The 12101-nt window shown below is 46.2% G+C and overlaps 5 protein-coding genes across 5 annotated transcripts; 1 reads left to right on the top strand and 4 right to left on the bottom strand.

The window, feature by feature from the left end:
- Positions 1–244: 244 nt before the first annotated feature.
- BZA70DRAFT_286331 (Lg-Hsp12p) lies at positions 245–896 on the bottom strand. Its single transcript, XM_064913851.1, has 2 exons — positions 730–896; positions 245–663 (listed from the first exon to the last, which is right to left on the bottom strand). Exons 1-2 carry the CDS (start codon positions 737–739, stop codon positions 347–349), a joined length of 327 nt encoding a protein of 108 aa, XP_064765388.1. The 5' UTR covers positions 740–896; the 3' UTR covers positions 245–346.
- A 1206-nt stretch (positions 897–2102) lies between these two features.
- On the bottom strand, positions 2103–4557 carry BZA70DRAFT_120713 (fungal-specific transcription factor domain-containing protein). Its single transcript, XM_064909501.1, has 4 exons — positions 4377–4557; positions 4235–4326; positions 3823–4180; positions 2103–3759 (listed from the first exon to the last, which is right to left on the bottom strand). The coding sequence occupies exons 1-4, from the start codon at positions 4415–4417 to the stop codon at positions 2205–2207; spliced, it is 2046 nt and encodes a 681-aa protein (XP_064765387.1). The 5' UTR covers positions 4418–4557; the 3' UTR covers positions 2103–2204.
- A 964-nt stretch (positions 4558–5521) lies between these two features.
- Positions 5522–7962, top strand: BZA70DRAFT_120565 (general substrate transporter). The gene is made up of 3 exons (XM_064909500.1): positions 5522–6093; positions 6157–6299; positions 6367–7962. The coding sequence occupies exons 1-3, from the start codon at positions 5977–5979 to the stop codon at positions 7670–7672; spliced, it is 1566 nt and encodes a 521-aa protein (XP_064765386.1). The 5' UTR covers positions 5522–5976; the 3' UTR covers positions 7673–7962.
- A 290-nt stretch (positions 7963–8252) lies between these two features.
- On the bottom strand, positions 8253–10071 carry BZA70DRAFT_243030 (putative cytochrome P450 oxidoreductase; the record flags this gene model as incomplete). The annotated part of the gene is made up of 4 exons (XM_064910589.1): positions 8253–9218; positions 9279–9438; positions 9511–9795; positions 9857–10071. The coding sequence occupies 4 exons, from the start codon at positions 10069–10071 to the stop codon at positions 8253–8255; spliced, it is 1626 nt and encodes a 541-aa protein (XP_064765385.1).
- A 1553-nt stretch (positions 10072–11624) lies between these two features.
- On the bottom strand, positions 11625–12101 carry BZA70DRAFT_243038 (short-chain dehydrogenase/reductase SDR; the record flags this gene model as incomplete). Its single annotated transcript, XM_064910590.1, has 2 exons — positions 11625–11883; positions 11945–12101. Coding segments are annotated over 2 exons (416 nt in total), but the record flags the coding sequence as incomplete, so codon positions are not given.

Below are 12101 nucleotides of genomic sequence, written 5' to 3'. Positions count from 1 at the left end.
TAAGCAGCTATATATGAATTGGAGGAAGGAAGGACGAGACAAGACGATATTTGAATGCGTGGTTTGCGTCGGGCTGTTCTAACAATACGTACGATTGGCGCTCCGTATCTTGGCTTCAGCGTGAAGCGGCTCAACCAGCAGGCCTTGGCCTGTTAAGAACCGAGCCGCTTGGTGGATGAATAAGCAGCTACTTTACTTATTACCTAATATCTTACGAGGTTTCTAATTTGATCTTGAGCCGAGGTTTTTTGGAAAACAAATTGTATTGATTACTATACTAAACTAACTGCACAACATTGTGCAATTGCAATTACCGGGATTGGAGGTAATCCACAGACAAGGTGTTTTACTTCTTGCCAGAGATGTACTCCGAAGCCTGGTTCAAGGCATCCGTAGCGGTCTGCTGAGCGCTGGCAGCGTACTCCTTGGCGGTATCGACGAAGGACGACGCGTTGGAGTCAGCGGACTGCTTAGCATCCGACGATCCACCGGTGACGGTGTCGGCAGCAGACTGGAAGGGAGACTTGGTGTCCTCGGGCTGGACCTCGCGGGCAACCTTGTCGTAGGCACCAGTGGCGCTCTCCTTGACCTGCTCAGCGTACGACTTCTGCGAGTCGGGAGTGAGGGTCTCCGAGACCTTGTCAGAGACGGGTTTTCGGCCAGCTGTTTGAAACACTTCAGTTAGACATCACATTTCAGAACCATCAAGCAGAAATAGGAAATACATACTGTCAGTCATTTTGAAACGAAGTGCGGAACGCGAGAATGATCTTTTGAAGGACTGAATTGTGGGCAACGGTGTTGGCTGAGAGGCTTTGATAGATGATTTACTTCGGACGAAGGTTGATGATCTGGTTGAAACGAACTGGGGAACAGGAGGTGATTATATATGCAATTGTGTGCCCGATGGACGAGACGACGTCATAAAGCCTCCATCCGAGTGATCAGCGGAGGCAGCCGAGTGATCGGCGCGGATTCACGCACTTCGAGAACATCCCGTGACTGAATTATGTCCCGTTGTAGTCTGCTCTTTCTATTTCAAAGTCAATTCTGCATATAGATAGACTATAGATGTGCATTGTATTTTATCGGCAAAGCAAAAGCTATTCAATGCTGTTGTCTCGACAGTTTGAACAGCTTCCTTGAGATAGCACGATCTAGATATCCCAAAGCCGAGACGGGTGGGAGATCCAGAAACCCTTACCCGATCCCTGATAGACCGCAGATCGTCACCCTAATCCGTCATCGAAGCTCGTCATCCGATGATCTTCTCACAGCAAACCAGCCCAGGCCCCACTTTTCTCGCTCAAAAACACCTTTCCTCTGTTTGCCAGATCTTGCCACGGCTACAAACTATATCACATATTGTGACTATCTCTCGGGCTTCTGCGGCCTCGCGAACAGAACAGCCGAACAGCGGGAGCACTAATCGGTCCCTGACAAACACGGCTGGACGTAGAGCGAACAATTCCAAGAGCCTAATGCCTACTGTTTTGCATATATGGTACAGTAATAATCCATTGAATGCATAGAATAACAGCACTCACAATTATAGCCCCCGACTCATAAAATTGATCGCCGGGATCACCTGCAGCGGATGTGAGATGCTAACAGACCGCTGATCCTACCAATGCTCATAAGCAAGACCCGAGCTGTAGCTAGGTGACGTAACGGTCTAAGATCGCTTACTGCCGACTGTCGGCAGCTGCTAGTCTAAACGCTGAGGAGGCTAAGCGGTAGGAAGGTTGGTCGGTAAGAAAGCTCCGTCAGAAAGGCTATGTCTCAAAATAACCTCGCCGAGTATTAACTGGACACGTCATTCTCTCCATGCGTAACAACATATGGAACTAAGACGCTCAACTTTTACAGAAGCCTCTGTCAGCATCTACCATTTCATTTCCTATAACAGGCTCCCAGATGGCTGTCGTCAAGAGCCTGACTTGGCACGTAAATGGCTCGCGGCAGATCGGAGAGTGAGATCTTTCGTGAGCGCTAAATGATAGCTGCTGCTTTCGCAAGTTGATACGATCACCGTCAAGTAAACACATTAAACTCGACTGAGTCGTAACACACCGAGCCGTGCCTTTCTGGTATCAGCATGAGAATGAATAGTCGGATCATGGCAAGGTTGACCTCCAACTATGAGCAGAGCAGAAAACTGCTAATTCACGTGACTCCCACACTTAACACTAATCTCACAATCCCTATATTCTGATATTGAAGAAGTTATCTTCTTCCGGCGCTGAGAACGGCGCAAGTGCAGACACATTGCAAGACGCCGCCCGGTCAGGAGACGCAGAAAAGAAAGGGCTCCACCAGTCATCAGGACTGATTACATTCACATCCCGACCCAATCTTTCTTCCAAAGTGTCCAAGTCGAACAACAATGTCAGCGGTGTACCCCAACACTTGACATAACTATCATACACATCTCTCAGAAAGGTGTATTTCTGCTCTGTAACAGCAGGAGCAGAGTCCCTCTGAAACACTCGACGGAATACCTGCATCGACGCTGCAAACCAGATAGTACTCGAAAATAGGGGATTCACATATTGCAAGTATTCTTCGTTGCAAGTCGCCAGCATATCATATATATTGTCTCCTGAATGTAGACACGTATCGAGCCCTCGTCCATACACCTCAGCTGTGGTAGGAGTCGAAAAGCCAAAAAGTTGCTCGCTAGGCAGCAGCAAACGAACCTTGCCTTCAATCGCATCTTGAACAACATAAATATGATAGATCATAAACCTCGCATGCTCAATCGTCAAAAACAAGCTGAACTTCTCGCTCGCTATATGTCGAGCGGGCTCCGCCGCTGTTTTGCGCAGATTGGTTAGATCGTCGAAACCGCGAAGTGACTCTGGCATTTCATTGCATGCATCTCTGAAAGCAGCGACAAGATTTGAGAATTTGATCCAGTCTTCACCAGAGCATTTCGTTTTGTAAGCGTTTTTGAAATACTGAAGCAAATGGGAAACCTGGTCATCTTGATCAAGATCTAGGAGAAGACCTTGTATATTTCCTCGGCTTAGGACTTGTGCTCCGCACATCAATGATATAAACAGGATGCGCCACGCTGTAGGACTTTCATTCTTAGACTCAACCAGCATCTTCCAGCGCATACCAGGTTCACTGCTAAGTAAACAAGATCTCTGATGATGCGCAGTAAACCAACATGAGTCAGGAACAGGCAAATAGGTATCGATGAAATGACTGTGAACAGCAGTAGGCAGCCGCAAGATAATTGACGCATAAGCATCCATCTCCCATAGTGCCCACCAGCATCGTCGCCTTTCTTCCTTCAAGATCCAGGATCTGATAGACGACTCGTCCGACGGAGGCTCATTCGTCCCTTCATAGTCAATGAGATGGAGACGTAGCTCGTAAGCAACTCGAATCGACATTCCAAGCAGTCTCCAAGAAGTACCACGCACTCCAGCGATGAGCTTATAAAACACCGCTAGGGTCATTGCTTGCAACAGACAGAATGGTGGCGGCTCATCGGAGCAAACTGCAAGCATCTCGTCAATGAGTTTTATAGAGATCTTGTGAAACTTCTGATGACTCTTTTGGCCATCAGAGCTGTCATCCGGGAATAATCCATCCGCTGAAGAATCCGGGAATCGAGTCGAGATCGAGAACATCGCTGCAAGTAATGCGACCAGATAACGGTAGTCAGGGATGTCTCTGATTTTATCGCAGAATGTGGGCTTATGAAATAGAGAGAACCCGACAAAGTTTGCAAAGTATTGACCAATCCTAATGTAATATCTGTGTCAGAAAGTCGACCAACTGCTTAGTTCTATAACTGATAGTACTTACAAGCGCTGTACAACATTGATGCTGAGGCCGAGCTCCTCGCATGTCTGGGTAAGAACGTTTTGAGCGCAAGCCAGCTTGATCAGAAATTCATCTGAAGACGAGCCACTATTGCTCATTGAGAGTTGGGCAATAAAGCTCTCATGTTTCGGATGAAACATTGAAGAAACCGCGATTGCTCTCACAAAATTGAACGCTCTGTCGTTGGATTCTGCTATGCCTTCAGCCTTTGCGTTTGGAATCACGAACTTCTCTGTGATGGGTTTAGACAACAGCGCTTCAGGCGATCCAGAGGAGGAAGATATGGACGGCCTAGCTTCTGGAGAGCGATGACTTTTTTTCGATCTTTTGATTTTAGAGCCTGCTTTCAGTCAGTACACCATGAACAAGGCTCGTCATCTATTGCTTCACTTACCCAGCTTGGGTCCTGGCTTAAGCCTGACATTAGGGTAAGTGCAAGTCTGCGATGTATCGCGGCAGACTTTGCAAACGGGATGTTCACGATCACTAAAGAACGTTAGATTGATAGGCTGGCTACTACGGGTGAGAGGACAAACCATTTCAGTTTCCTTCTATAGATCATTATTCTGTTAGCCATACAAATTGGGTGTATCAAAGTAAAGTTGCGGACAAGATTTCATACTTCCTACACATGAGGCATGCGAGATCTGTCTTGTCAACGGTCATATCAGATTCACTTGAGCTTGAGTGCGATTTATCCATATCGAAAGTAGTGGATTTAATCTACTTTAGAACATTCAAATAGACAAAGAACAGCATCCCATACGCGGGCGATGATCGGGGATGGCATTCACATATATAAAGTGGTTTGAAATGCGGGGTAGAAGATATGGATCGGAACACGAGCGGAGCTGGGACTAAGCGTCACATCCGGAGTTAATAATAAGAGAATTCCACCGTACAGTCAGCATCCAGTCATACGGCCGGGTGACGCCAGTCTCCTGTGTAACAGTGCGTCGCCGCCCGCAAAAAAAACGGGGACTTTCGTAAATGATAATAAAACTGAATGTGAATCGGTTGGTACCCCTCAGGCCGTGCCTACCGATCATAACAACCCCTACACAAAGCATCACGACAGAGTCAGCAATCATAGGTCTGGAAAAGACCACTAAGCCTTTGATTACTAGAAACAACGCTCATCAAACCCACGACTAGTCATAAATATATCTTGTTACTACTATATCTCATACTATGAGTGCATCCCCAGAACTTGGCAGACAGTTACCGAATCTTGGGAGATCCAACTCCTCAACTATTACAACATATTAAGTACAATGATGTCAGACATGAGAGTATAATTGCAAAGTCTTCCTGTTTAACTTCCAACTCTTACCCTTGACCATACCGAAATGCGATGGGCTATTGAAGATTCCACTCTGATCTCTCTTTATTGACTGCAACTTGGAGTTTCTGTGAGCTTCCTGTCACTGAGCGTCTGGCCCTGATATTCTCAATATCTAATGTGATAACATATGCGCACAGTTGCATCAGGTATTCCTGTGTTTAGACTGTTTGATCCTTTCTGGTGAGGCAGGTAGCGCTATCATGCTCCCGCTGCTCCTACGCACCTCCGGTTGAACTTCGGCAGGCTCGCCAGATAGGATAGCGCTATATCTGATCCTTTTGTTGGTAGATTTCACGGAGTGATTCGGAAGTGCGCTGTATACCGGTGATTTGTCCCGGAGGTGGCTGGAACTCGCTGAAGTTGAATTACGTTGAAAAAACCGAACTAGCACCGAATCATATAAATTTTGTTCTCAAATGCGGGGCAGCAGACTACTGTCGACACAGAGTCGCTATTAGCGTTTGACTCTCTAACGTGGTATGAAATATTATCTCAGTTAGTGTTCAACAGGCTCTCCGCATACCCTCATCTCCTCACGCAAAACGCAAAACGACAATGAAGCTTTCTGCTTGTCGCCCACTTATTGTTCTGATCATGGAATCATACCGTCGTCTTGAGCGGGGTAGATGATTGCGGATGATCTGCGGCAATACACCACGTTTTTTTGCGGGGGAGTAGTCAACTACCAGCCGACTCTGTGAAAGTGGAAGTTTGCTATAAGTTGAGATGAATTGCCTTTGCTCATCTAGATCACACATCTGGCTCTTAAAGTGCAATAATACGTTATAGTCATGACTTTGAATGATCCCAAACCCGAGTCCCGGCAAGATGAGTTTTCGATCAGCCATATTGAAAACGGAGATCAATTGGCGAACCACTCCAAATTTCCCAGTCTTTTGAACTTCTTGGTAAGTCCCTTTTCTCCCGTTTGAGAGTTACATCATCAACTGTTGTCTAATGTTATGCAATAGATTGTCCTTACTGCTGCAATCTCCAGTTTTCTATTTGGCTATGGAAATAACGCGGTCGCTGGAAGCTTGGCCCAGCAGACATTTCTTGCAAAGTTTCTGAGTGGACCAGATTATACCGCCATCATTGATGGTATTGAGTCAGTGTAAGTGAGAGATTCTTCATTTGTGTACAGTAGTACTTTTATAACCTGCAATCTAACTCCTGCACAGGTTCTTCGGCGGAGGTTTCATTGGAACGGTGCTGCAAGGAGCGATATCGGACAAGTTTGGACGCAAGATATGCGCAGAGACGGCTGCCATCTTGATGATCATATCCGGAGTTCTCAGTGCTGCGAGTGTTAATCCCGCCATGTTTATCGTCTCCCGAGGATTCTGTGGATTATCTGCCGGTATGATCTTGGGAAATATGCCTGTGTATATGAGCGAGATATCGCCCCCCCACGCGCGTGGCCTGCTAGTCGGAATGCACGCTACATTCATTACAATTGGATATATTACGTGCGGAGTTTTTGCGGTTATTTTCAACTTTGTGACATCATCTATTCAATGGCGTCTGCAGTTTATCATGCTGATCTTTTTTTCGGTTGTTTGCGCCATCACAATCTTGATCCTTCCGGAATCTCCAAGATGGTACGTCGAACAGGGAAAGAAAGAAGAAGCTCTTGCAGTCATGGAGCGCCTTCATCGCACCAAATCAGATCCGACGGCAAAACTTGCTCGAGCAGAGTTTCACCAGATTGTCGCCCAAGTTGAGGAGGAAAAGAAGCTTCCACACAGCTGGTGGTATATCTTTTCCAACGCCCATCTTCGCAGGCGGGCCTACTGCTCAATCCTTGCATTCGCCATGGTTCAGTCCAGTGGCCTTTTGGTTATCTTCAATCTCATGCCTATTCTATTCGCATCACTTGGCTTTGACAATCTCATGCAACTAGGACTATCTGTTGTTTGGGTAACGTGTGCAACGATTGGAGCGTCAGTCAACTCCTTGATTGTGGATAGAGTAGGTCGGGTTACGCTTTTAGTTATCGGCGGATATCTTTGCACTATAGCCATGGCTATTCAGTGTGCCCTGCAAAAATACTACCTTCATTCGGACTACAAGCCAGGAATCAACGCTTGCGTGGCATTCTTTTATATCTTCATTCTCTTCTACGCTGTTACTTGCGATGCTACCGTCTATGTTTACAACGCTGAAATCTGGCCAACTCATTTGCGCAGCAAGGGCGTCACATTTGGTCTCGGTTCCTATTTTATCTTTGGCATTGTTTACAGCAGCCCTGCTTCTCAAGCCTTTGATCAAATCGAATGGCGATACTATCTTGTGTTTATCTGCGCGACCTTTGTGGCAGTCAACCTTATCTGGTTGACCTTCCCCGAGACTAAGGGGTTATCTCTTGAGGAAGTCAACATTAAATTTGGAGACACTGTGCAGGTAGCCTTGACAGATATTCGTGTGGATCCCTATAACGTGCCCAAGCCATATCCAGAGAAGACCGAGAATGATTCAAGCTCTTGATCAGTCTTACTGCAATATTTTCTTGTTTGTATTTCTTTTGTCTGATGTCTTGATTCTTTCCTGCTTCTTGTTTCTAATTTCCTGCTTTTTGTTTCTTGTTTCTTGTTTCTTGCTTTTTGCTTATTGCTGCTTGTGTTCAACTGTTGCTCCGTATGTGAACAAATATAGGAAAGTGAAGTGCAACACCTCTATAGTTCTCTCGTTCGGCGACCGGGAGACCGAGAGCTGAAACGCAATATCTGTGTTTCAGTCGTTAGTTTCTCTCGCGCTAAGTGCTTTGGTAGGAAGGCCGAAGAGTCGAGTAAAGCCTCCTCATGTGCTTGAACTTGTACTTTGTTGAATAGCTTCTCTGGTCGCTAAGATGACTAATGGATCAACGCTCTTTTACTAATGTGATGTTGCGCAGAAAAACGATAGCCTGTTGTACGCTGAGATAAGTTGTTAGGCTGAAGAAGAATTTAATTCACTGGTAGTACAATTATCACTATTGACTAATTCCGAGCAACACAAATAAATTGAATCTCAGCACAACGCTTCACATTCGGTACATATGTTCAGTACAAGGCACTCCTGAGGCCACCTACTCCCATTTAGACATAAACTTCATAGCACCCGCCAATTCTCCCTGGACAGTCTTGAGGTGCTCGGGGCTTCGCGGCTTGACAGTGACTTTGTAAGGAAGAGGACGAAGTAAAATTGCAGAGTTATAAGCCTCGACATCCAGAGGGATCACATTACCAGAAACAGGATCCACGGGTTCAGAAAGCTCAAAGGCCCACAATAGTTTGGCAACTATACGCCACATATTGCGCTCGGCCAAGTGCATTCCCGGACAGATCCGACGTCCAGCACCGTACCCATAGTGATCTCTGTTGTTGTAATCGGGCGAAGCGGCATAGTCACTGGCAAGCTTTGGATGATCCAGATATCGGTCGGGGTTGAATTTATCATGGTCAGGATACAGCTTCTCGTCATGATGAATAGCCCATACACCGACGAAGCAAATTGTTCCCTTAGGGATCAACATGCCATCATACCAATAGTCTTCAGTGCAAAGATGCGGCAATCCCCCGGAGGCAGTAGGACGCCATCTCATTCCTTCTTTCACAATGCAGTTAATGTAGGGCATCTGGTCGAAATGAACGGCAAACTGTGGGCTCTGGCTTGCATCGCAAATTGCATCAATCTCCTTTCTTGCTCGCTTCTGAATCTCGGGATATTTTGCGAGCGCCAGGATGAGGGTCAAAATTTGATTGGCGGTCGTATCTGCTCCAGCCTCCAGAAGTTCGCCGAAGAGATTGTTGAACGCATGCTGAGACATAGGCCATCCCTTTTGAGCATACTCGTCAAGCTTGGTATCAATGAAGCAGTCTCTTCGGATCCCTTTGGCTCTGCGCTCGTCGATAATGGCTCTTGCCTTGTCCCACATGTCATCCATCATATCGCGACATTTGTCGGCACGCTTCTTCCATTTGCCAGGGAAATACTTCAAAATTGGAAATTCATCGATAGGTGGATTAGCTCCCGGCTCTTCCGCTTCGATCCACTAAGAGTATCGTCAATATCAAAATATAGAAACAACTCAAGGTAAATAAGGGTTACTCACAACATCCATTAGATCATTGAAATCCTTGAACCAGAAAGAGTTGAGATCGGTGATACGTTGACCCCAGATAAGAGTGCAGGCAACGGACGTCGTATACAGCTTCGCATAGTCCATTATGTGATCCGGATATTTTAGGATGTTGTTCAAGAAGATAGCAGCTCTAAAATATTAGTCAGGTTAGTAACCACGGGAGATATTCTGCTGCATCTAAGGAACTGGGTGTAAATCATACTCTGCTTCCTGGACCTTCCAGTGTTTCTCATCCAACAACGCCGGAGCAAGGTTTCTCGTGACCACCGCGCGCTTCTCTCTCCATGAAGGAGAAACACTTTCGAGCTGCACATGATCACCATGGGTGATATAATTCGTCACGTAGTTGAAGGGTCTGTCGGAGAAGGTCTTGCCTTTCTTGTCCATCATGGCATTGACGGACTTCTTGTCGCAGCAAACAACCATGTTGGTAGGTCCGACTTTGAGAGAGAAGACTGGACCGTACTGATCGGCCCATTCGCGATATCTAGAAAACTGTTGATTAGAAACCTCCCGAGACATATTCTGAAACATCTGTAGCACGTTACTTTCTGCCTATTCCCGTGGTTGGAATCTGGAGTGCGTTACCAAATATCGGGATGGTAGGAGGTCCAGGAGGCATGCGAGGATCACGTCGGCCACTTCTGAGTATCTTGAATACAAGATAGGCCACAACAATAGCTCCCAGAACAAACGAAGGAGTTTGGTAGAACGGCACAGCCGAGGGCTTGATGTAACTATAAAGATCTGCTTTGACTGCCATTGTTTGATGATAAAGATAGCCCAGATGTCAAATGGAAGTAGTCGAACCAGTCAAGAGAAGAAATGGCTGCGATGAGTTCCAGACCACGCCGCTTATATGTGCAGAGCTTGTGCTATCTTCAAAATTGGCCCATCAGAGAAGTCAAGCAAACCTCGGACGGACTGTTGATGGATGTGGGGGGAACATTGATAGCCTCTTTTACGTGGATGATAATATCAAGCGGAACTGCGAATTCGCGAAGAAAATAAGCACCCTGGCGAAATACCCGCGCAAAGTCCGGGTTATTCGACACCATGTGTTGTTGTAAGCTTCACGATGACGTAACCATCCCTACAAATGCCCGACAAAGATGTGGTGTTAGTGTTTCTTTACTGCCAAACATTGTCACTTGTGTTGAAATCAATCCTCCATTCCCCGTTGGCAAAGCCAAGTTTCAATGAGAATTGAGACTGCCCGTCTGAGTCGCCTCTCCACTACCAGCAAGCTAGATCCCGCCTGCAAATATGAGTTTGTCGAATGAGCGGGGAAATCTCAAACTTTAACTTTTTGAACTTTGGCCTGTCAATATGCTTTTGTCGAATAAGAGGGGTAAAAATTCAACTTTCACCTTGTACGAGGACCCGTTGACTTCATCTTCTTCTATGCGACGCGCAATATTATCGCATCCCACAGATTTATTGTTTGGCTTGCAATGTGTGGAGTACACATAATCATGTCTGATGAAGATCAGCAAGACTAGACCGAAAGCGGGCAAGCTGATCCCGATCGGTCAGAGAGATTGATCCGAGTCATACCCGACAATGGCCCGTAATATTAGGCTAGCGAAAATGTGGAGAGAGAGATGCGGGGTCCAGCAATAAGAAACAGTCCAGTTATGTACAGCTGACAAGACTTGATCGGTTTCTTTTTACTGGCTGTTATTTCTGAGTCCCACAAATATCAAATATATAGTAAGTAGCCTCAAGTCATACATACAGCTTTGTGGGTAGTAATAAGAAGTTCACATGATTACACCAGAATTGCACTTTGTTAGAACGGGGAGAACAATACCGCCCACCACATTGTAGACATATTAAAGCTATGATTGTCAGCGTCCACGCGATCATGCCGTTTTAGACTGTAGGGAGAGCGGTATCCAAGGGTAATCATCCCCTTCACCGTTGCCAGGATGTGCATCCACGCGCCGACCACCGCCGCTGAGATAAGCCAGCTCTTTGATCTACGGAAAACCGTTTGTGTTCAACCATCATACAAGAAGTTGCGGGGTTTAAGTAACCCCTTACATGCGGTCGGTTACCCTAAGAAGGGTCTGCAGGTAAATTCGCCATCGCCAAGGTCATAAGAGGCCCTGCATATCAGAGAGCACCACGAGACCCACATCTACAGCAACACTATTTATATAATATTACTATTTGCTTCATCATTTGATAGGAAGCTTCGTTCCATCTGTGCCTGTATTCATGTGGTAACTGATGATATTGAATTGCAGTTTTATAATAGATACGATTCTTCACCGCGATTGAAACGCGTCTTCATGCTGATGCAATATGGCACTAACACGCGCTGTAGCCGCCGTCTACAGTCCACTGAGCTATATTATGATGATTTAGTCGTCGGCTGCTACCAAGGAACTGGGCGGGAATCTTACCTCCGGTGACATAAGATGCATCGTCACTTAACATGAAGCATAAAACTTTAGCAACCTCGTCCACATCACCAAGGCGCTTCATGAGAGTACTGTTGTATATGGAAGCTGCGTCAAAGAGTCCCTTCTTTTCTCCGTCTCGAATAATCGGCGTATCGATTGGTCCTCTTATTCAGAGTCAGCCGGGCAGGAAGATTTCCAATCTCAGAAACCAAAGTCATAACTCACGGTAAGATTGCGTTGATTCGAATACCCTCAGTTCCATACTCACCAGCTGCAGACAATGTCAAGCCAATGACCCCAAACTTGCTGGACGAATATGCAGAGTTATTCGGAAACCCGCGCAGACCAGAGGTGCTTGCGACATTGACTATCGCTCCCCCAG

Source organism: Myxozyma melibiosi, assembly GCF_037950935.1.
Source record: "Myxozyma melibiosi strain Phaff 52-87 chromosome Unknown BZA70scaffold_22, whole genome shotgun sequence".
Classification (NCBI taxonomy): domain Eukaryota; kingdom Fungi; phylum Ascomycota; class Lipomycetes; order Lipomycetales; family Lipomycetaceae; genus Myxozyma; species Myxozyma melibiosi.
Note: the sequence above shows the minus strand (reverse complement) of the source record. Positions and strands in the feature narration are given on the sequence as shown.